The sequence below is a fragment of the Chelonoidis abingdonii genome, chromosome 3, assembly GCF_003597395.2.
Source record: "Chelonoidis abingdonii isolate Lonesome George chromosome 3, CheloAbing_2.0, whole genome shotgun sequence".
NCBI lineage: Eukaryota > Metazoa > Chordata > Testudines > Testudinidae > Chelonoidis > Chelonoidis abingdonii.
The window spans coordinates 146,380,888-146,406,527 of record NC_133771.1 but is presented as its reverse complement, the minus strand read 5'-3'; the positions used below and the strand labels follow the sequence as shown (position 1 = coordinate 146,406,527).

Sequence of the window (25,640 nt, the reverse complement as noted above, 5' to 3'; positions counted from 1 at the left end):
TGCACTTCATATAACTAGGAGTCACAGGAGACCCGAGTTCTAGTCCCAGGTTCTAGAAGGGACCTTGGGGGAAAAGACACTTCACTTGTGCCGCAGATGTCCACAAAATGGGGATAATGATACTTACCCTCCTTTGTAAACACTTTTGAGATCAAAGGATGAAAAGTGCTTAATATTTGAAGGAGGAATAGGGCTGAGGTTTTCCATTTTAGAGCAATATGATACCCAGCACTTAAAAAAATACTTTGAAAAGTTAACACCTTCCTAAAACTACAGGGTGGGTGGTGACAGACAGCAACCAATAGGAATCCAAAGGGTGTAATGGGGATTACCTACGCTTCCCTCTCAAAAGCTGAAAAAGATTCAGAATGCTTTTTGTACTAAATCAGATTAAATTGTTACATTAAGAAAACACTAGTTTTCTTTTCCCTTCCTACTTCCCATTTCTATATCCTGATGCATCTTTTCTTCATTCACATCTGTTTTCCCTCCAATCTTTCTATAAATTTTCCTCATATTTTAATGTGCTTTTTTTTTCCTTTATTTAAAACAATCGACTTTTAACTACAGCATTCTCTTTCACCCTCATCAAACTGGGCCACTTTGGATAGGAGACAAAGCATGGAGTAACAAGTGTTTCAGAAAGTGAGCCTGTGATACCAAATGTTAGTATCATCTTCCAAATGCATATAAACTGATGTCTCTAAAAGTCATCATCTCTGTTCTAGATTCTGACATCCAATATTTATGCCCTGATTTGACACTACCAGTGTGGCTGCACAAAACTATGTTTTATTAACAGAACTACTTACTTTTAATTCAAGCAGTCTTGGTGCTAACATGTCTGTTAGTCCATGAAGATTTTTAGGGAAAATGCCACTATGGTATATGGCTGTACAAGTTCAGTAATTGGCAGTGCTCCAGGATGGAGGGAGTTCTGAATATGTTTCTTAAACAGAGGAAAAGGGAAATGAGGAACAGCACTATTTGTCTAATGTACGTCTTACTAGTTAAACAAGTGCAGCTCAAGCCAGTTTGGTCTCAAATGCTACAACTCTTCTCATTCTCATGCTAACAATCCACATAAATAAGTGTTGCAGAATCAAGCCCTTAATTTACTGTGTATTAAAAATTATTTGTATTATTGTACAATTAGTTCAGAATATAATATTTTTAAAGCCAGCAATTATGTTTGTAAAGTTTAAGTGCTGCAGCTGAGAGAGGTTAGGAATATTTACATCTGCATTGTTTACTATGTGTGAACAAGTGTGGTTATTTTAACAATTGTAGGTTTGAACCACTGTACATTATCAGAATGTTATCTGATTCATTTCCAGGCAGAATCACTTTAGTCGTTTCAAATCATTCCACAACAGACATGCCTACAAACCTGCTGTCTTTTTTTTGATTAACATATTTTTCCACTACAAGATATTCATCTTTAGAAGCCATATTTGTAAAATGACAGTGAGCCTTTCAGTTTACACACACAAATCACTCTAGTACTTGCCTTGAAACATCACTCAAATAAAACAATGCTTAGTTGAAATATCAAAAAAGCCATAGAGTAATTGCTACATGATACGGTAACACCACCCTCTCCTCCCAAATCCAACTGCCCAAATTACATGCTAAAAAAAAAAGATACAAGGCAATATTTAGAATTCGTATGCAGGTTAAGAGTTTTATATTTCCTAATTTAGTCCCTTTTTGAACTATTTATGATAGGTCTGAACAGGCCTCCCCACTAACATGTCTAAAATTCATCCATTTTTTACACAAATTCAGAATAATCAATTTCATATAATTTTTGCCTTTAAAAAACTACAAAAGATTAATGAAATTTTCATTCCTTAAAATAAGGAAATATCTTTCCTGATTTTGCTTTCTACCAAACTAATAAAAAAGGGAAGTAAAGTTTTGCATTGTAATCTACCCAGTTTATAAACCTGTAGCCGTTGTAAGCACTATCCATTATCTACAAGGAGATTAATCTATTCCCAGTGAAAACTAGCATTAAGAAAATCCTTAAGGCAACCTGCAAGGAGTTACTCAGCATCTGCTGTGGGTATATGGACCTAACTGTCGAGCATTTAACCTAACTGTCCAGGAAGCTAATCATTACAGTTGCACTAATACACACCTCTAATGTTAATGTAAGGACATACAAATATAAATTTGTCCCAGATATTTAAAAATGGTCTAAATATTCTCTCCTGTTTGAAATTTCAAACAGGAGAGAATTAGTTTTCAAAGTCAGTTTAGCCATTTGTAAATATTGAAAGATTAATAAGGTCACTATATTTTCAATATTTTATGACAGGTTTCAGAGTAGCAGTCGTGTTAGTCTGTGTCCATGAAAAGAACAGGAGTACTTGTGGCACCTTAGAGACTAACAAATTTATTTGAGCATAAGCTTTTGTGGACTACAATGCCTGAAAATCTAGGACTTAAAGCAAGATAGTGGATACACAATGCCAACTAGGTTGGGCTTTTTTTAAACCAGAGGGGAAATAGCTAAAAATATGAAGTCACAGTAGCTGCTGCCTATACCCAAAAAATGCTTCATAAAGATTTTAATTACATATTCCATATCAGTATGTATTTCCAAAATTATCTTAACATGAATCCTTAGGAAGAATTATGATCTGGCAAATATATTTAAACATAAATCACATCTAATTTACATGATAAACTTCAAGCAGTCCCAAAGAAATCATATTTATAGAATAAGTGCATATTTAAAAGTGTAAATGCACATTTGGGCTCAAAACCAAAAATGTATAAAAAGTATGTTTAGTGTTAAAATTGAAAGACAAATTGGAAAAAAAATAAGCCAGACATTTAAAATTAAGGCTGTTTTATATTTCAAATAGCTGTAAACAGAAATTCAGAAAACTACACTTTTAGGACAGTTGTGAAAGATTTTTTTTAATTCACCCAAATATCAATTATACAGAAAGCACAAAGCTGTTTAACATTTTTAGAAGTAATTTTAATGCCCCTATTATGATATCTCTGCAACAACACTTCATGTCAATTTTTTTAAAATTCTCTCTCTAAGTCATGATATCCATATAATTTACTCAAAATATTTTACTAATTTAAAAAGGGTTTCATGCACTGGACTCTAATGATTAAAGATTTACTGTGTAAATCTATATTTTTGCATGTATTGTACATATCATAAAAAGCCTTTTTAGTACATAGATTACCTCCAGGGACCGCAACAACTGCAAGCAACCATTACAGAATATCATGTCAATCTGGCCATCACATATGAGCATAAAATGTGTGTTCTAAAACCCCTCCAATTTGATGCAAATGCACTGCTGTTTCTAAACAAAAATTCCCTACCAAAATACAATAAGAATGAAAATTTGCCATTTAAGAAATACAAAACCACTTGAGTACATTAAAATATTCTAAAAAACTAACCAACTTTTTTTTCCTCTCTCTTTCTCTTTCTTTCTGGGCAGCACTCAGTCAGAGGCTTCTCAAAACCTTAAATAGAATAAAAACTTCACTTCCAGGTCAATATATACACTATACTATATTTCAGAGTAAGATGTTATGGACAGATTGTACAACCTTAAAAAGTAAGGTTTTATCATGGAAAACTTGACACAATCATAAAAACTCTGCTGTTACAGATAGAAGATACAACAAGACCTGTGCAACTACTGTAAAATTTTTCACTCAAATGAGCTCCTTTTGACTCCCAAAACCAAACATGCTTAATGTTACATATAATATATAAATCCAAGAATTAAATTTCAGTGTAAAATCTGCATTATAATAATGCTTCCTATTAGTGATGTGGCTGATTTATAATTAAAGACAATTGAAAATAAAATAAAAATCTTTCTTAAACTTAGCAGCATACAATGTATTTGAATTATACTACTCTAGAATTAAGCAAATTGCAGAATTCTGTTACAACAAACAGCATGGCTGAAAGACAAATCCTATTTCTGAAAAACATATTTTGAAATGTATATTTAGTACTTACAGTCACTGTGACAGTTATACCCATATCATAGTTTGCCTTATTACTGCTTTGTTTTACAGAGATGTCTCAAACTTGTTTTTCCTTGACACCAAGGTTTTGACAGACATAGGACATGCTTCTGTATCATTAGTTTAGAAAATATTTAGATTTTTAAAAAGTCAGTAATGCATTTTTAACCCACAATAATAAAAAAGAATAATCTTTCTGAAAACACATAATCTGTCATGAGTTAAGACCCTGTAAAAGGTTTATCTGGATTTTATCACACTAGAATGAGTGTGTCTAGCTCTAGGGTTTGAACATGCAGCATTTTTTCATATGACTGTTTTCATTTGGCGACAACGTATTACCACCTTAGTTTTACCCAAAGGAATTTGTACAAATGGGATTCTGAAAAAAAAACAACTTTACTGTGTATAAATTAAAATTATTTTTAAAATCAGATTAACTATATTTAAATGATCTAATTTAACTTGACATTGAAAGTTGAAATGCCACAAAAATTAAATTGTGATATCTAAGATAAAGCATTATTAGGAAGTCTAAAATATTAGTTTTTTGGTTTCTCTTTAAAAAAAAAATTGTTAGTTTGCTGCTTTAAAAATTAAAAAAGTCAAAGCTACCATATGTAAGTACTTGTCATAATTTATAGATTTATTCACTAGCATAAACTACACCACACTAAATATTTGTAAAAAGAAAAATTATGTACATTAGTTTTGAATTAAAAATCTAAAAATGAAACAAAACTTAGCAGTGCCCCCAAATTTGAAGAGTACATCTACGCTAGAAAATTTTATAACAATTTTCCATCATAAAACATTATTTTTACAGGCTTGCAGTTAATTTAAGATTGTACACACCTCAAGCATGCAAACAGTTTAAAAATATTACATAATATTTTTAGACCATTTACAGGCTTGAAGCGTACTTACAGTGGTTTAAAAAATTATAGTTTATATTCTATCAATATTACCAGAGCTTAAATGCAATTTTTTAAAGTCAAATCCTCTACTACAGAATTCAAAATGTGTCCAACACTATACATTAACGTTGTAAAAAAATTCTGTGACATACCAGAGTATAGGTAGCTTTCAGAAAGCGTTGTGCGTAGGTTTCTGCACTAACCAAAGAAATACTATTTTTAAAGTTAGGTTTGAGAAGTCCATTTAAAAAGTTAGAATGCTTGAATGATTATTATAGAAGGGATTTCTTTTAATTTTAAAAAACATCTGAACCCAAGTATTTTTAACAGGTCACATTATCGATCAGCCTTACAGGTAAAACAGATAGGATAGTTTACGAAGAGAAGAAAAGAAAACCTCAACATGCTCACCAAACAGGTTAACAAGTGCAGCTGCTGGAAAGAATGACAAGCTGCTAAAAAAATTATTATTTTAAGTTACAAATAAAAGGTTAATTTAGATTTTGAAATATGCATTGTCTTACATCAGTGTTCAGCAGGACTGTGAAACATCTGTTAGATGTTCTCCCTGCCCCTTTATAGAATGGGGTAAATTATGCAGATTCCTTTGCTGAAAGACAAGTTATATTTTGTTTTAAATTCTGAGCCGTTTCAATCTTAAATTTACATGTTTCAGGTGAAAATAATTTTGTATTAACAGAAGGCCTGTAAGAGTAACATATATTCTCAAGTAAATATTTAAAAATTGTTTTATCAAATATATCATATTAAGCTATATTAGTATTATAATAATTGAAGCCATAAGCTTTCAATAGAGTTTTAATAGTCAAATTAAGAGCCAATTCACCATCGGTGGGACTGGTTTAAAAATGCAATGATGTGGTACAGTCCCAGTGTGGTTTTAGATTACAGAGACATTCCCTCTTCAATATCAATGACCATCACTGGTCAGAAAAAGACTATTGAACCCGTAAGACTATCATAATAGATACAGAGACCGAAATTTCAGTTTATCAACCAATATTAGACCATAATAGGCAGATGAGTGCACAAGTGTTTTGATTTCTGTAAGCAACACTCCCAAAGCTAGCTAGAATAGATTCTCTCAAGCTTAAAATGTATTTAGAGACAATATAAAAAAATAGTTACAAAGTTTTCAGATGTCACTTTAAATCTATGGAAAGATGAAAGATACAAGTGTACTTGCCTCCTTTTTTCAAGAAGCAGCAATTCAGTGGCCATGATTGAGCACGCATTGTATATTTACATACACCAACGAACTACAAGCCAAAATGATGAAGCATGTTCTTACCAAGTGCTTTTATCTTTAGGGGTGAAGTTAGGATTAAGGTTAGCCTATTGGACAAGAATTCCCTTTCAAAGACTCTAAATGAAATATTGCTGGATTTGTGAATCCTCTGCTCTTAAACCCCGTGGCCCTTGGGAACATACGGCAAGCCTGTCCAAAACCACACCTAATGCTAATCAGTTATGTGGATTTCAAACCTAATAGCTGCAATATTAACCTTCCCTTTCACCACTCTTATATTATTTAACCAAGTATTAAGGTTATATAATTTGAAAGTTATGACCGTAGTAAGAATTTGTTGCTAAGCAGGGTTTGTATATATTTAACAGATGTTTTCATTTCTAAATTTAACATTAAGAATGTATGAGGAATTACTTGAAATACTTCACTTTATTAATACATAGACCACAAAGAACAATAATGCTCTTGAGACTTTAGAAAGGGATTTAATGAAAATGTCTGTGGAAAGATCCTTACAGCGCAGTATAAGTTACTCTGGATGCAGAAATTTGCACAGTTCAGGTATTTATCTACAAAATATTTCTGTATATTAGGTGATGAAACTCACTTGGTCAAGGCTATATGGAAGCTAAACTTGTTTATATGGTGGTGCTAATGAATCTTTACTTTTACTTCACAAGATTTTTCTCAAATTCTCACCTTTTTCTGTTCCAGACACCACAGTTCTACCCTTACATTCCCACTACACTTTACAGTCGTAGTTCTGTTCAGAGCAGGATAGGACAGATTTGGAAACACATTTCAGGACAACCCTGTTATAAGAATCAATAGTTCAGGGTCAGAGGTTTCCCAGGCATTTTTAAAATAATCTGGTTTTTACAGTAGGTGAAATTTACAGACAGACCAGGAGGATGAGGGATGATTACTATCTTCTTATAGCAACCCAGAGTAGATTGGAGTACAGCCAATATTTTGAAATACAAGACATTTTAAATGCCTAATAATTCTATTGCCTAGGATGCCAGTTTATAGTCAAGCAGTGCTTCAAATTAAGTTCTTCCTTTCTCCTCTAATTTTCTATTAGAAACTTGAATACTAAAGAACAAGTCTGACAGATCTATTTAGGGTAAATTTAAAACATAAGAACAACACTCACTTCTGTTTTGTTAGAGATTTGCAGTGTTAGGAAACATTAGCGATCCCTAGGAAATTAATGGGATGTTTCTATGCAGGTCTCTGAAGAAAACATATTTTTCCCCTCTACAGAATGATAGAGCGCTACACACAGATGAATGCTTTCAAATCACAAGCATTTAATTTTTTAAATGTTAAATGAGAGGTAAATATATATGCATGTTAGCAACAGAGTGCTTAAAAGCATACCAAAAACATATTCCATACACAGTTAGCAATAGAAGTCTGTACAAAAGTAATAAAGTCACACAATATAAAAAATACTCCATAGTTATAATTTAAAAGAGGGGAAAAAAAAAAGACAAGGGAATTGATTTCTCAGTTCATATAATTTATTGCAGTTAGCACACAGTTTAAAAATTCACCAACACACCAATAGTACAAAACTAAACAGCATTATAAGTTATTCCCCCCTCAGGAAAATAAAACATACTATGATTGTCAAAGCTAGATGTCAGTCTAAGTTTTAGAACAAAAGAAGAATGTGTAACTAAAAAGAAAATAAGCAATCACACATGAGGACCACAAAAAAAATCCAAGACAAAGTCCATTTTTCTCAGACACTGATTGTCTTTTCTAAATTAATAAAAGAATGTATTTTTAAAACCTAGAAACTATTCAAGTAACTAAAGATAATGCTCCAAGGCCATTTTCACAGCTTTTTTTTGTTTTGTTTGTTTTAAATGCCATTACAGGGTACAGCCAACTTAACACACATTTGACCAAATATTTCCAAAACAGTCCAGCAATACACAATGGAGTTTTCCATTCAGTATCTTAAGCACAAAAATAGGCTATGTTTACAGTAGTTAAGGCGTTCAAATTTTAAACAAAAGCAGAAAAAGAAGGAAAAAACAGCAAACGTTTTCCATGCTACTCCCATAGACCTTATTTGTAAGTGCAAGACAGGGAAAACAAACACTGTGCAAAATGCTTTTGACCTGTGTGTTGGTCATTAAAACCACACGTCAGGTTGCAGTCTCTGCTGCTTGGATACACAGAGTCCACTAACCACCCTGCCCCTGCCCCCGCCCCCTTTCCCCATGTCAATCAAAGCTTTCTAGTCCTTTCAGCCTGGGGCTTTTTCAGTCCCCAGAATCTTTTCAAGGGGGGGGGGGGGGGAGAAGAGAAGAATAAGAATGACCTATTGTTAATTTGTGCAGCAGGAATTCTAAAAATGCTCATCTTGGTAAATGTATGCATCTAAAGTTTGAGCTGGCGTGGATTTTGTGCAATTAGGTTTTCTTTTAATAAATGCACACAGCACATGCAAATCTTCAAGCCTGTTTGTAAACATTAATATCTTCCTCTTATGTTGCTAAATTATCAACTTGTAGCTTAAGTTTTATTCAACTTAAAGACAGTGGGAAAGTAAATTTAAATTATATAAAATAAAAACAGTGCATTTATGTTCTCATAACACCAGTTTTTTTTCAGTGGTGTTTTTTCCTAAGGAAATTAAATAATTTTAAACTCACTCATTAAAGTTATACAATGCAAACAAAGACAAAAATATACTGAAACTCATGCATTTCTGTAGCGTTAATATTTACTTTTCAAAACTCAACTAAGAGCATCAACACAACCTGCCAAGTTCTTTGACACCCCCCCAGCCCATGTAATCAATTACAGTATACAATAACAGTAATTCACATTTTTAAACACACAGTTCATCACTGCTGAAGCTGCAATATCCTTTTTCATCCCAAGCAAACCTTCACAGACTGAACAGAGTCCCAGTGATCCCAGTGTACTTTCAGAATTATTTTTTCCAGTGGGAACTGTCAGAAATCCAGGAATTGCCATAATAAGTTTTAAGTCAACTGCTTGTTTAAAAATAGATAATCCAGCATTTCAGAAATTTTCTATTTGGGTCTAAAAGCATTCAGGTTTCCAACAGTTAGAAAGGACTCATACAATTTTAGAAATGTAAAGGAACTAATAAAACTGAAGGGGATTTCAACATTCATATTTTTAAAATAATGAAAAACATTTGGGTCTTAAAATAATGCAGTGTTTGAGGGGTGGAAGAGAATAAAGCAATGTAAAATCTTTTTACAATTTGAGATTTCCTTTAATAGCGAAGTATTTACTAGCTTATATTCCAAAAAGAGGGGCAAAAAAAATCCTCTGTAGTTTATTATTTTGTCATATTACTTCTAAAGTTCATTTTCTCAGAGTGCTAAATTAGTGAAATGTTCATGCTGCCTTAAAGTGCAAAAACAAGCTAATAGCCAAACTTTCAGATCAAGGAAACAAGATTGCTTTTAGACTGTACCACAACTATATAGATATTTATATATATATATATATTATTTATATATATAAAAAATTATTTCCAAAGTTCTTGTGAGCTATCTTCTAAGGTCCAGTCTCTGACAGTAGGTAAGCTCAGTGCTTCACTTTTGACAGACAACGAGTTCACCAACTCACAGTGAAACTTCCGAATGTGTCTGTAAAGGTCTCCAGACTGCGTGAACCTGCGTTCACACCACTTACAAGCATGTGGCTTCTCCCGGGTGTGAACCACAGCATGGCGGCTCAGGTTGTGGGAATACTGGAAGCTCTTCCCACACTGGGTGCAAGTGTAGGGCTTTTCACCTGAATGAGTCCTCTCATGACGTTTCAAGGTGTACATGCAAGAAAAAGTCTTACCACACAAGGAACAGGTCGGGACATTGACATCAGTAGCAGGCTTGCTGCGGATCCCATCCTGCTCTCGAAAGTGCGTGCTTAAATGGATCTGCAGAATGTGGGGACTAGGAAAGACTTTGTTGCAGAGAGGACACATAAAAATTTGGCCAGCAGGGCTAAGTATATTTGACACATAAGGGAGCAAACTGCTGTCCATGTTTCCTTCCACTTGGACTCTCTCATTCTCAGGAGTTATCATTTCATCATCGCTTGCTTTGTCCTCTCTATCTAGCTCCCTTAAGACAGAATCTTCCCTCATAGGAGCTAGATGGGCTGGCTCATAATGTACCCTGTTATTAGTGCTCACACTTTCTTTCACAGTGCTATGTTCCATGTCATAGTCATTAGTGCCAACATCACTTTCATCACAGGAAGCCTCTTTCTCCACCTTCACCTGAACCAGGTTGTTTCTAAGCATGTCCTGTGAAGAGAAATAAGAACTGTTCAAATTTTCTACTCCTGAAAGGCTGGACTTGACAGACAGGTCCAGCACACAGTCAACATCTGCTGAATCCCTCATGGAGGTGACAGACCTCTGGGACAAAGACTCTGTTGAGCTGCAGGGGCTGGCTACTGTTTTTCCAGCTGCTGTTGCGTGTGTCTCTGCCTCTCCGCCAGTCTGGGGAATGCCTGCTGAGTCTGAGGGCAATCTCATCCACATGTTCCCAGGCTCAGCCGCCAAGTCCCTTTTGCTAGGCAGGATGTTCAATTTTTCATCTTCTCCTTCATCTTCATCACTGGGTAAATCTCCTGCTATGCGACTGCTGCCATCGGAGAGACTCTCCACTTTGTCCGAACAACTTGAGGCATCTTCTTCCTTTTTTGTACTGTCTGCCTCTGTGGTGGCTTTCTCTTTTAGCTTCTTTTTGCAGACTTTGACAATGTCATACATGTGGAGATAACTGGCAGCTGCTAGCACGTCTTCAATGGGCAAGTCTTTGAACTGGAGTTTCCCTTCATACATGAATTCAAGCAGGAGAGCGAAAGCTGGGGCTGTAACAATGTCGCTGTTCAGATGAACAATGTCCCTTTTGTCCAGCTGGTCCTTGTAAAAGAGGTGGAAATACATGCTGCATGAAGCCAGTACAGCTCTGTGAGCTCGGAACTGGGCATCTCCTACCAGGACTGTGCAATCACAAAGAAAACCCTGATGTCTCTGCTCACTCAGACACTGTAGCAAATGTCTACTATGATCAGGAAACTCCATATTGTCTTCATAACCTATAAGCAAAAAGATTTTTTTAATTAAATATAGGTAGAAATATAGCAAATCTACACGTACAAATTATGCTCTAGAAACTATTATTTAATTCCCTGGACTTTAATCAAGTGACAACTATACCACAACTACAAAACACACAAAATGATTAACACCCCACAAAACACAGTAAAGTTATTTTTATGACTAGACTACAGCAGACCACAACTGCTTTTGATAAGAATTTAGGTAAAGCAATCACTAATTATTTTTAAAAGTATCATTGTTGTTCCTCAAGTCTGTTCAGTGATCCTTTTTAAGCTACTTAAAACAGTACATTTAAAATAGACTCAAAATACTGTAGGTTTAAAAGTTGGATTTTCACAGCAAAGAAAATAAAGTGTATTTTGAGAATTAAGCAACTGTCTCTACAAAGTCAAATTGTAACAACAACAAAAAAAAGGAGAGAGCTTACTGCGTGAAGACAGATGTTCCTACCTTAAAATCTACAGGTATAACATACGTAAGGGATCGCAAATAGCAAAAGCAAAGATTTTAGAAATTTAAAGAAGAAAAAATTAAAAGTATGTCAACATAAGTGTAAGGTTTTAAACTTTCCCCATGCACTATGAGAGCAAAATATTCTATATTAATACATAAAACTTCTGAAGAAAGCTATAAACTAAAATGAAAACAAGTGTTGATTATACAAGAAGACTTTTCTTCTTTGTAGAGAGAGGCTTTTAAAAGATGCTTTTTCCCTACAGTTTGCAATACCAAACTAAAAGAAAGTGTTTCAGCATGGTTGTGTCAATTATTCCAGATACTATTCTTCCAAAGGCATTGTTTTCCTATTCACCTTCCTTGAGGACAAAAATCAAGGAATTGCAAGAGTTAAAACTCAGCTAGAATGTAAAATTTCAAATAAAAAAAAAAAAGGCTAATCTATTTCCCCTCTTCTGTGACTAAAAGCAAAGTTCTATGAAACCATTTAAACACAGATTGTGCATTACTGAAAAATAATTATCCCTCACAATCCAAGGTGTATTAAAACTTACAACCCAACCTGAAATATATTCTGTAAAATACCATTGCTAGAATAAGGCAAGAAGATTTACAATACAATCACTTTAAGTGCCCCACAGCCAACATCAATCCTAATCCTTAAGAGGGCTAAAAATAAAGATTGGAGGGCAGCTCACAAGGTAGCTGTGATCAAATTAGGAGGCTGAAAGGACAGAGAGGGACGAAGAAGGAAGCTTATAAACATCTGATCCAGCTGACTGTGGCCATATGGCAGCTGCTGCCCAGATAAAGAGATTAAGAATAGAGGAGTGCGATTACAGCTGTCTGGCCAATTCAGGCAGCTCAAATCTACAAGTTCTAAATTAGTCGCGAACACAAAAACTCCCTCAAATAATTGTTGTTATGCTGAAATAAAAGATCTCAAATATGCATCTGAAAAAGAAAAGAGGAAACCAGTCAAGCTATTCTCCTGGGGACAAAAGTTTTGAAACACACAACTGATTTCTATCTTTCAGACAGTACAGCTGTATGCTTTTGTAGTTCTAGGCTGCTGGATCTTTAAACGTGAAGTGTAAGGGTAGAATTCACAGAACATTTAAACTGGCATTATTTTTATATACCTTTTCATATTTCATTCCAAAACATATTTTTGCTTTATTGCCCTTAAAAAAATACAAAATAGAAACCAGAATCCTCATACTGTCTGCAACTAAAATCTTCTCAATTTTGGTCAGAAATGATGAGCAAACTTGTTATCTCAATGCTCTAAAATGAGAATATATATATATATATATATATTTTTTTTTTTTTTAAATAAAAAAGTTTCTTCTGATAACATGCATACTCTCATGCTACATCCTAAGCTTTTCAACTGCAGAAAGTACACTTATCCATTTAATACTCAATTTCATATATTATCCCTAAACTTGGTTAGAAAAGTAATGTGATTTTTCTGAAATTAAATAAACACATCAAAACAGAAGTATGCTGTATCTAATCTATTACTACTCCTACCTTTAGTACACATAAACCTGATTAAGTCCTTTCCTCTGAGTCTTGCTGGCTCCAGGTCTGTTAGATCCGTGGAAAAAAAGCAGACTAAGAGAGACAGATGCAAAGTGGAGATGATGTTAGAGAGGAATGAGATACCTTCTCCACACACAGATCTGCACACACTAACTCCCTGTCTGTGTGTTAGAATAAAAGGCTGAGGGATGGCAGGCTGTCAGCTGCTCTGACATCATGTTCAGATGGAAATGCTACCTCCAGCTGTGCTCCTTTTAATGCCATATGCTACTCCTCTACACTCCTGCCACCAGCTTTTTCTTAGGAGAACTTTTCTCTTCTGTTAGTATAAACAAAATACTTCAAAGTCTCTTTTTTTCAAACTTTTCTAACAGAAAAAAATTGAAAATCCTAAACATATGGAGATCTACTGTATTTATGGGATAGCAACACTTCTGTGTAAAGATGGTGGACTGCTTTATATACTGACAGCATACTCAAGCTACAGAGCTATCCAGGAAATCCACATTGATTCATTTTTTATTGAACCCAGAGGTTCAGTTACAAAGATGACATTTTTAACTGAATCTACTGAACTCAACTTACAGTCTACCACTTCAACATCATTACCTTTAACTTTTGGGGGGGGGGGGGAAGGAGGGAGTAAACAGCAGAGATAGTAACCTAACAATCTAAATATATGCCTTGACCAAGGCTGTTAGCCTTGCTAAAGCATTGTTTTACTCATGTTTAGCCACTGCTTATATTGTAGATCATTTCTCTGTTTCCTTGGACTGTCATTATTATTCTGATGCATAAATATCATGCAACACTGAAGTTGGACTTTTCTTTGAGAAACCCTTAAGACTATATTATTTCATAACAGTGAAATAAAATTAAAGATCAGGAATGCAGGAAATAGCTTGAATTGAACTGTTGTGCATTTTTGTACCTAGAAATGTGATCTTACTTCCCAGGTCAGAAAAGATATCCTATCTCCCCTCTGCCTTATTCCAAAACCTTTTATAGTCTACTTCGTAATATTCTTGTGAAGTTGTCAAATATATGTCTAATACGTTTGGTGTAAAAAGCTCTTAAGTTCAGTTCTGATATTTTAAAAGGCTGACAAAAGAGTTCTGCAACCTAAGCTGGACACAGTTGTGCTGTGTTCACTGTGCTGACATCTGTGAATGTCAATTGCATCTCTGCATACATGCACATTCAAAGGGGTAGGAGGAAAGACTTTGGCCTCCTATCAGACTGCAAAAGCAATGGTCTTAGGTAAGGAATTACCATGTTGAGATCTAAAATGGGATGCGGTGATCAATCATCAAAATCAAAGAAGTCAAACAGGACAGAGCAAGTCCTCTGTGTAACTTTCTTTATCACATGAACCAGACTCAAGATAAGATGCTCATGAAATAACTTCCCAGCAGTGCTTCACCACATCTTCCCCTCATCAGCTACCAACTAATTACAGCACCTCCCCAGTTACTATACAATACTAGGACCAGTCAGTTACCAAGGGTTAGGGGAGAATCTGTCACTACATTTATAAAAAAAAATATTTTCCCCCTGCTTCTCCGAAAGTGCTGCAAAAGGTTGCAGATAAAAGCACCTCTACTTCTGCTCCCTTGTGTGTACATGTATAATGTGCACTGGACAAAACAGGATATACAAAGCAAAGAGACAAAAAACAGAAGCAGCGGCAGCGCTCAGAGCCGAGGGAGGGAAGGAAGCAGCCAAACGTGCAGGAAAAACAGACCTAGGTCACAGCAGCAGCAGCAACAAAACAAAAGTAACCAGAAGCGCTGAGCAGCGAGTCTGTGGCGTGGGGCTGCTGCGCTCCCCCCTCTGTACAGCTGCGCGGACATCCCAGACCCCAGGGACATCAACTAACTCTGCTCCCACCACACACAAGGGACTCGTTCCTCGCTGCAGCGCCTGCCCCCCAGCCCAGCCCCACCTGGCCCCCAGCGCCCCTTAGCCCCACCGCGCCCCCAGCCCAGCCCCACCTGCTCCCATCCTCAGAGCCCCCAGCCCAGCCCCACCTGCTCCCATCCTCAGAGGCCCCAGCCCAGCCCCACCGCACCGCTTGCCCCGCCTGCCCCCTAAGCCCAGCCCAGCTACATCGCCTGCCCCATGTCACTCCCTACCCCCCCACCTGCTGCCCCCCCTCCTCTTCAACTTGAGCCCGCCCCAAATCGCTCCCCCCCCCCGCGGTGCCGGCCCCATTCACAGCGCCTGGGGGGGGGGAGGGTGAGGAGAGCGGGACTCACACACTCCGGAGCGGCCCTAAGTCCCCGGGCTCCCTCCGCCTCCTGCCGCCGCTGCCCCGGCGCCTCTTCACTCACTTGCTGCTTCGGGCTCTCGTCCTCCCCCTGCCCGGCTCCCCGCCCCCCGGCTGCCCCCCGCTCCCCACCCCTCCCCCCCGCTGGCAGCTGAGGAGCGGGGCAGCCGGCGGAGCGAAGCGGGCCCCGCGCTCAGCGCTCCCCATGGCACCAGCGGCCAGAGACAGCGCGGAGCCCGGGCCAGCCGGGTGGGGGGGGGGCGGGGAATGGGGGGGCGGGCGCACGCACCGCGGCGGCGGCAGCAGCACAGACGGGCCAGGGCTGCGGCACCCAGATGTTCCCTACCCCTCCCTCTCCGTTACTGACTGACAGGCTAGCCTGCCCACTCCGCCCTCTCCTCCAATCAGAGAGGCAAACAGGTGTTGACAGACAAAGACTGCCGCCCAGTGAAGGAAGACGAAAGGCCTTCACCTCTGACCAATCAGAAGGAAGAGGGCGGGGCTGTCGGCGCAAAGGCGGAAGGAAGGGTGGTTCCCTGCGCTCAGGGAAGAGGCGGAGCGAGAGATGGGGCGGGGTTCGTTACCAGTGCTGTACCCTCTGCGCTCATAGCCTCACTCTGGGTCTGGGGCTGAAGGAGCGGGAGCAGGCGTAATGCAGTGAGGGACAGTGTAGGACTGGGGGGTGGTTACCAGATGAGGGGCAAGGCCAGGGGCAGCTCAGGGACCTGCCCCACTGTAACCCTCCGCCTCTGGGACAGGGTGGCTGTCTTTCCTGCACGACAGCAGTGCACCCCCAGCTGAATGGGAGCCTCTCAGATCAGCAGCCAGGGATGGGGCATGCCTCCCCCACAGTGGAACTGAGCAGTGTGAATGAGGAAGGGGTGCACAGACACCAATAGATACCAGCCCTGTAACCTAGGGGGACGTGCACTGAGCTAGGAGCCGGGAGGGCATAAATTCTGGTCCCTCCTCTCCTAACTGATGTTCATGTTTCTATGTACCTCATAGCCCAAGTGACTGACCAAGGCCTTATACCTTAAATTAAAAGGCTGTCAACTATTAGCCAATCACATTTTATAAATACATTATACAAGAGATTGTCCAAGGTCACTTAAGGCGGAACTTAGAATTGAACCCAAGTTTGTGACATAAGAAATCTCTGATACTCAGCCAAGTTGCCTTTGAGACAGAATAAATCAAATCTATGGGCCTGGGTTATCCTTCCTCTGTTTGATCAAACGTCCTTCCCAGATCCAGGGACAGAACTCGGGATTTACAGTCTCCAAAATTCTACTGTTGTTTAAGCAAACAGTTAATCTACTGGCAAAGTGTATGCTTTCCTCTATGGCAAGAATGACCACTAGAAGTGAGGCCAGGGACTTTGGTGCTGTCCAGGCTCAGTGGGGAGTGAAAACAATGGGGGTGTAGGGATTGTTCAGGCCTGCTGTTGGGCCACAGCAAGAAGAACAAGGCTTGGTGTGACAGCTCCATGCAGCTTTGTGGTGGGTTAGAATACGTATAACAAAGGCAGCAGCAGACAGACTTGAACAGCTGAGGACTTTGGTAAACATAGGACAGTTGCCAAGACAAGCTGGAAATCACCAAGACTACCACAACAGTGGTAACAGGTCCTGCTCACATTCACCATAAACCGTCACTATGTGTATGGCATTTTCTATGCATCTTTCAACGATAGTGTGTTCTTAGCAAAGGAGTAGTTTGCGGGGCATGTGTGTGTGTGATTTCTTCCCCACCATTTCAGGTTAAAAGATAGCATATAACTCCAGTATGAATTTATGTTGACAAAAAAGTGCACAAAAGCAACAATAGAACAAGAATCAAAAGGGAAACAGCTATATTATGTGAATCCAAAATGGAATGAAAATATCTCTCTTTTTATATATATTTTTGTGTAATTATTTCACCTAGAAAGCACACTTCACTAACTTACAGCATTATAAAAAAGGTACACCAAGTCCTATTTTGGCTAGTTTATTTGACAGCATCACTTTGCATACTATGTAGCATCTGGAGTCCAGGTGCCCATCTTGTAATAATCCTGTTTCTCTTTCCTCCACAACCATTACAAAAATCCACCCTATTCTTTAGGTTCTCATGGGCAGATTGCTCATACACATCTTACCTTCCATCTTGAGTGCCGCAGACTCCTTGGATTTTTTATTCTAATCTCAAACCCTTCCAGCCTATCCGAACTGCTGCCACCAAAATCTTACTTACATATTGCTTCAACCATGTAACTTGTCCCTTTTTTCAATCATGCCATGGACTCCGCATTGTGTTATGCATTGCACCCCTGTCTTCAAGGCCCAACAACTCAAACCTAGCCTCTTCTCCCTCACCTCACCCCATCAATTCCTCTCGGACATGCTTTCATCTTCTCTTGACAAAAATTAGTGCCTGTCTCCTATGTCTGGAATGCCTTTCCAAAATCTTTTTGCTAAGCCTGCACCCTCACCTAATTCATATAACTCTTAAAACTAATTTAAATAACATTAAAAATTAATTTCAAAAGCATTTGCTAAAAATGGATTTACATTTATTTTTATATTATATATTTTAAATATATTTTACATGTATTTACACAGATACATTTAAACTATATTTTACGTAAACACATGCATGTACATACATTTGAATTGCCAGTATGTATGCCTGAAGTGAGTAACCATATCATCATGGCTGAAACCCATGTCCTTCCTCTCCATTTTCCTTCTTGATGTATGTTATATCTTAAGTTGTCTGTCTAGTGTACTAGGCCTTATCTTCCTAATCCTTATATATGTGTAATTTAACTGATGTGAGTAATTCATTTGAAGCCAATGGACTAATTGAGCTCTGTACAAAATTTTAAATATAAACAGGAGTTGTTCAGCTGGAAAAGGTTGGGAAGATTTGCTGTAAAGGGACATAAACATCTGGCAATACATCTGGCTCCTATGTACATTTATAAAACACTGTTCATGTCAGGCATCCCAAGGTACTATACAAAATCACAAAATTTAAACTAAGAACATTCATAAGCCAGAGAAAATAGGAATGTTTTCAATTTATTATAAAATAAGAAATTAATCCCATTTATTGCACAAATACTGTTTGGGTGAATATACTACAGTTTTGATGCAACTCACATTTAGTTTGTATCCTCCAGGCAACAAGTAAGCCTGAAGGCCTTTGGCTCATAAGCAGTGCTGATGCTGCAGTGTAGTACCGTGGGAGGGGCTCCAGCTCTGTTAAAGGTCCTGTCCTTCTAATAATTCATTAAAGCCGAGATCCTCTTTGTCTGTCTCTGATCGAAGTTGGAGACCCCGTGTCATGTTTTGAAAAGAGGAATGGTGAACCTCCACATGGCTCACCATTACTTCTCAACATAAAAAAGATCTGTGTCCAACTTCAAAGGCTGTGGATGACGAACTATTGCTGAGCGTGTTGTATTGTAGCTGCCATGTTTCCCTGCACTTAGTATAATACCCAGATTTAATTCATTACTTTGCTAAGGGCTTTGAAATAGCTTGAGTATACAGCGCTAGACTGTACAAGATCAAATTCTGTTCTAAAGGTGGGTACAAAGAGGGTAATGTTGAGTCACAAAAAGTCTAGGGTAAAAACACAAGACTGAGGACCAAACCTGTAAGTAATTTTAAAATGTTTTAAAATTGTGTGATCAGCTAGCACATTTTGCTTGTACTCTCTGTTCTACAGTTTTTAATCTTTTCTTCTAATTGTAACACAATTCTGTAGTTGATAGTGCCCTCTGACAATCCCTGGTACCTGTGGATACTTCATGGACTTTGTTATTTTCTTTTGCAGAAGCCCCTGCAAAATCTGTTGTCTAGATGTATTGTGAGGTACCATAGTTACCATTTATTCCTTCTACTTTGCTCTTAGAAAAGAATAAACAATGGACTGAAACCACCCACCGGAGACCAGTTGTCTTGTGTCTATGTTGTATGGATCATCTCAGTCCAATGAGACTCAGTTACCAATGAGGTATTGCTGCTGGTTTGATTAAGAAGGAAAGCAGAAACAGGTACCTCAGTATAGTGAAAACTATTTTAGAAATGTTTGTAGTAAAATGAAATTAGAGGTGACAGCAGAGTCTCTCTGTTTTCTGATCCCAGAGAATGAAAGTTAGGACTGGTGCTGCTGACAATCATATATTTTTATTCTGAACCACAGCAAAAGTTAATTGATGACAGTTTGATTTTCAGAAAAATTAAAAGTTAATTATTTTCTGAATCCAACCTCAAGCATGATGGTGAAGTGATATCACTATGAAACTGAATTGTCTCTCTGGGGAACCGTGGTTGGAGGATCTCTGAGGTAATATAATACAGTCTTTGAATTGCATGAATTGGCTACATGTATAGCAGTAGTCTCAAACCTTTTTATTGGCAACCCCATTCACGTTGCAAGCCTCTGAGTGCAACACCCCTCCCAATAAATTAAACACACTTTTTTAGATATTTAGCACCATTATAAATGCTGGAGGCAAGCAGGATTTGGGGTGGAGCTTGACAGCTCGCGGCCCCCCATGTAATGACCTCGTGACCCCCTGAGGGGTCCTGACCTCCAGTTTGAGAACCCCTGATGTATAGTATATTGTGCCAGTCTAACTGGATCAGTAATTCTTATCAGCTTTAGCTATGCTGGATAAGTCATCAGGATGTGCTCAATTAAGAGCTCATCTCAGCATACTGGTCAGAAATTTCTCTCTCCTTTCACATGGTATAATATGGGGGAATAGCAGCACCATGAGATAAAGTTTCTCCACTACCATGACCAGTACCAGCACCCATGTGATTACTCATAAAGACCAATATTTATGATTGATGATGGGCTGATGTACTTTCTCCCAGTTCTGCTGACCTTTTCTGGTGTATAGATTTGCAAGTCTTTAAATAACAGCTGCTGTTTTATGTGGGGACAGCTTTTGAGATAAATGACCCATTCTTTATGTACGGGATCAAGTACTGTAGTGTGCGCAAAATGGTTATCTAGAATAATGGAGTCCTCTCAAGACTGAATGGCTGGAGACTTGAAAACTGGAATCTAGCACAATTCGTCTCTGAATATTAATGTCACTTTCACCAAATACAACCAAACCTTGATTTTATGAACACCAATCTTATAAAGAACCAGTTATACAAAACATTTTCCCACCGTGTGGGTGTGTGATGGGGTGTTCAATCCACACCAGCCCTGAAAAAGTGAGGGAAGCTGAAAAAGGGCTAATTAGTGAGATAAGGGGATTAGGCTGGAGAAGCATCTCCGTTTCGAAGATGGAGCTCAGCTGAGCTGCTGTGGGCTGAGCTATCTATGCATTAGAGAGGGAAGGAGGGAACCCAGGGAAAGAGTAGGACCCTGGGAGCCTGGTCCTGAGGGAAGGGTGTACCCAGCAGAGAAGTGGAAAAGAAAACTTGTGGGAAGAGGAGTAAGAAGCAGCCCAGGGAGAGAGTAGCAAGGTTGGGGACTGAGCAGATGGTGGTGGGGTGTTGTAAACTTCCAGGGCTGGAACCCAGAGTAGTGAGCAGGCCTGAGTTCTCCTGCCAGCCACTGATGGGTCCAGTGAGATTTTATACCCTGGAAGGGAAAACCACGTATTGAACTGGCCAGCGGGCTGCATCACAAAATGGAAACTACTGCTCTTGGAGCAAGAGAGGAGCCGCAGAGTAAGAGAGGAGACAATACTTTGAGAGACCACAAGGGGAGGTGTCAGACCTGAAAGAAAGTTATTCCTTAAAGCAGCCATAAGGAGGCACCACCCGTGGTGAGTGAGTACCCTGTGACAGGAGGGAGGGAAATCCCATAATGAAAGTGATGTTGATGAAGATACAAGTTGACATCCTTACATGTGCTGATGCCTTCAGTGCATTGTAAATTTCTTTACATTAGTTTGAAGGACAAGGGGGAAAGTGATGCGGTGTACCATACTGCAACTGGGGCACTGTACTTCCTGTAATTTTGAGATGTTAAATTTTATGAACTTCGTGGCTTTTATGAACTCAGTCCCCAATTAGTTTGTAAAAGAGGGGTTCTACTATAAGGATAACTCATCACCACCATAACCAATACAAAAATATTTTGCCTTGGCCTACAGGAATGACCTGGCTGCTAGTTTCCAGCCTGATCAACATAATTTTGGGTAACATCTTCCATTTCCCTTTGACGCTGCATATCTACCTGATGTGTATTGTAATTTGCTTCATTATTAAAAAGTACAAAAGCATGAAGTGCTTTTCATTTAGTAGCCTGAACATTAAGCTCTGCAGGAATGATTCTTCAAAACTCAAAAGAAAGTCAGACCTAGCTTTACAGAAAGCACGAACTACTGTTAACTTATTTTTTGTTTGGTCTCTATATATTTGGTGCACACATCTGTGCACATCTGCCTCTTGTTCCGTTTAATGGAGGGCATACTACAGAAATTATAATTAATTTATTGTGGCTACACTACTATTTCACTTTTTAAGGCACACCTTAAAATTACAATATTTAAACAAAATCCAATTAAATTTTCTTGTGCTTTTTCTGTATTTCCTTTCCTCTTATTGTTGATTACAAAGACATTTGTGCCTAAACAGAAGCTGTCTTCTTCCAATCAGCCTGTTCTTTCTGCTCAGTTCATTGACTAAATCATTTAATCACCCAAGGCCATATGTTATCATCTTGTGTAAAAGGTGTGGAAGGAGGAAAAAAAACATAAAAAACTATGCACAAAAGTGGGCGCCAGAATTCCAACATAGCTCCCAATGTGAAGCATAAAGTACAAAATGTAGCGGCTATAGTTACAAAATATATATAGACCAGGCAACAGCTGTGTAAAAGGAAAGGAAGGTACATGGCAAAGGGGAGTGAAGCCATGTGATCTGAGGGCACGGGTTATGAAGTAAAAACCATGTGTTAGTACTCTGGGTTCAATTCAGCTGTCAGCATAAGCTGATATTCTTTGTCGTATTAGTTGTTCTCTGCTGCAATTAAGTTGAAGTACCTTAACTCATGCCCATTATACATTACTATTTTTGATATCTCATGGATGAGATGATGCCCCTAGTTCGATTCCTTTTGCATCCTTTCCCTCCAGGCCACACAACCAGTGTTACTTGCACATATTAACACATGATGTTATGCATTTTGTCCCAGGTATATTGAATATGCCATCATATGCCTTGGCTACTCTTCTGCAGTTGCAGTTCTCTTTAGAGGTAACCCAATTTGATTTTCCTCCCCGCACATTTACTGAGTGCTGCAGTCTCATGGGAACCCATCTCCAAAGAAATCACAGGATATTTGTGCTAGTTGGTAGACAGTGAGGTCTGGAAGAATTTGAATGCTGGAAATATATTACAGACACTCCCCGATTTACGCAAGCATTCCATTCCAGAACGCCTTGTATAAGTCAAATTTTGTGTAAGTTGGGATTGTATACCCAACAATTACGCAAAAAAAAAAAAAAAAAGCTTATGGAACTTTTGCCGTAAGTACTGATTTGCATAAGTCAGGTTTGCATAACCTGGGGAGCATCTGTACTTTTAAATCAACAGTATTTTCATTCTATGAAAAGACCCATAATCCCTCTTTTCTTCATAACTCTAGAAAGTTACAACTGGCAGAGAAACACAAGTAGGGTGACCAGATAGCAAGTGTGAAAAATCAAAACACCTTTTTTCAAGGGGAGGGTATAGTTGCATATATAAGACAAAGTCCCTAATATTGGGGCAGTCCCAATAATATTGAGACATCTGGTCACCCTAAAGATAAGTCTGTGACAAAGTTGAAGCTGAAAACTGTAGAACAATTCTCTCAGCCCATTAGAGGGTAGCTGTGTGGAGCCAAAGGAGATTGAGGGAGCCAAACTGAGAAGCTGCCAAAGAGGAGAAGGCTTCTTTTTCCATAGTTAAAGTCCCCTGAAGGTTGAGGCATGACAGTGCAAACTGGAAAAAAAAATTGTAAGATTGCACCTCGTTGTTTATCCTGAGTCTATATAAGCATAAAATATTATATTTTCATTTGCATGGCTTTCTGGTTTTTATTTGACAGCTATAATAACAACAGGCTACACTGACCCCATAAAACAAAGTGAGAACAGCAGCTCATTTTTGTGGCAGAATGTAACGACTATGGCTAAAGGGCTTACATAATTTATCTTAAACCTTTGTGCCTGTATTTATTGTTGTTTAAATGAAAATTAAACTCCTAAGACCATAAGGAGGCTTCTGGTATCTGATCAGGATTTTGATTCAGATCTTTTTATTTATTTATTATTCTGATAGCTTCAATTCGTAACACTTAAAAAGAGCACGGAAAAACATTCTGTTCTGAAGTACTTTAGCTCAGTACAGCTGTGCTATGCCTCCCTTTCCTGCTTCTTAAGATAACCACAAAGCCCTTAGAGAATGATAAAGAACGGATAAAGGAGCTGACTGTACATGCCTTGACATCTAACTTTCTTCAGAGAAGAGATATTACCATTGTAAGTTATGCTTACCTAAGAGAATGATCACTTAGGAGAAATATATGAGGAAATAAATTGCTTTCACAGGTGATTAAAAACTGAAGTAAAGCTGAGGCATTTGATTTCTGTGAAACAATTTATTGTGAAAACATTCTATCACCATGAGCGCTATTTCTAGTATGCAACAAGACCAAAGATGAGCCAGCAAACCCATACCATTAAAAAAAAGAGGCACGGAAAGATTTGTTTTGTTTCTCCCTGAGATTTTCCAGGAATACCATTTTCACCTACTTTCTGCCCCTGAAACAGAGGGCAGGTTCAAGAAGTGAAGAGCTGTTCAAGGAAAAGTCCTGTCTGCAAACTGAGGCTACATCCACACTTAAACCTCTACAACGGCAAGCCAGAGCAGTACAGTCTAGCCACTCACTACAGTGACAGGAGGGGTTCTCCCATCGCTACACTTAATCCACCTCCCCTAGAAGCAGCAGCTAGGTTGACAGAAGAATTCTACCATTGACCTAGCGCCATCTAAATCAGGGGTTAGGTTGGCTTATCTATGTCACTATGGATTTTTCACACCCCTGAGTGACCTAGTTGGGTCAATTTAACTTTTTAGTGTAGACCTGGCCTGACTTACATGACAGGACACATGCTGTCAGTGTTGAATTTTAACTGACAAGAACAAGTAGTCAGTAGGCTTAAATGAGAGTCCTTTATTTAAATTCACTTGTAAAATGTCACAATTCCACCATCTTGTTTTCCCTATTCTCTCCTTCCCCACTTAGCCTTCCCCACTCTCTGTTTAGATAGCTTTATATACAATAGTTAATAACAATGTCATGGTCATGAAAACAGTACTTAATTTTTTTATGCTCTGGCCAAAATCTTTTTTTTTTTTTGTGATATCATATGAACAAATGATAAATTAGGTCTGGAACTTGGGAGAGCCAGGTTCAATTCTCATTTCTGCAACAGACTTCCTTCACTTGGTCTTTTTGTTCCTCAGTTCCATGTCTGTAAGATGGTAACAATAATTCCCTGTCTCACCAGGGTTGTTTTGAGGATAAATACATTAAAGATTGGGAGGTGCTCAAATACTATGGGGGTTATATAAGTTCCATAGCTAGCTGTTATAATGGTATTATGGACTGTTCACAATAAAGAGAGTCATTGTGATACTGTGTCTATCTTTACAAAATACTTAAGGGAGGAAGAGTTCAGTGGTTTGAGCATTGGCCTGCTAAACCCAGGGTTGTAAGTTCAATCCTTGAAGGGGCCATTTAGGGAACTGGGGTAAAAATCTCTCCAGGGATTGGGCCTGCTTTGAGCAGGGGGTTGGACTAGATGATCTCCTGAGGTCCCTTCCAACCTTGATAGTCTATGATTCTACAGATTTGTTTTAAAATGCAGTTCCTCAAATTAAATCTTTATAACATGTTAAAGACGTCTGAGTTTTCAAAAGATAGCTGGGGTAAATGAAACCAACTGCCCAGGTTTGAGAACAGCTGTAAATGAATATGTGGCACAAAACTAACAGAAGAAAAACTGTGGAA

General features: G+C 38.4%; 1 protein-coding gene across 6 annotated transcripts; it reads right to left on the bottom strand.

Annotated features, from left to right (window-relative positions):
* Positions 1-7,715: 7,715 nt before the first annotated feature.
* Positions 7,716-15,804, bottom strand: ZBTB18 (zinc finger and BTB domain containing 18). Of its 6 annotated transcripts, XM_075064201.1 has the most exons (4): positions 15,604-15,804; positions 13,334-13,417; positions 10,629-11,316; positions 10,401-10,516 (listed from the first exon to the last, which is right to left on the bottom strand). In XM_075064201.1, exons 2-4 carry the CDS (start codon positions 13,344-13,346, stop codon positions 10,486-10,488), a joined length of 732 nt encoding a protein of 243 aa, XP_074920302.1. In that variant the 5' UTR covers positions 13,347-13,417; positions 15,604-15,804; the 3' UTR covers positions 10,401-10,485. The 6 variants fall into 6 exon arrangements, with proteins under 6 accessions (XP_032656959.1, XP_032656960.1, XP_032656962.1 ...); XM_032801068.2 differs by having other exon boundaries at positions 7,716-11,316; positions 15,604-15,799; XM_032801069.2 differs by lacking the exon at positions 15,604-15,804 and adding an exon at positions 14,618-15,269 and having other exon boundaries at positions 7,716-11,316.
* Positions 15,805-25,640: the final 9,836 nt, after the last annotated feature.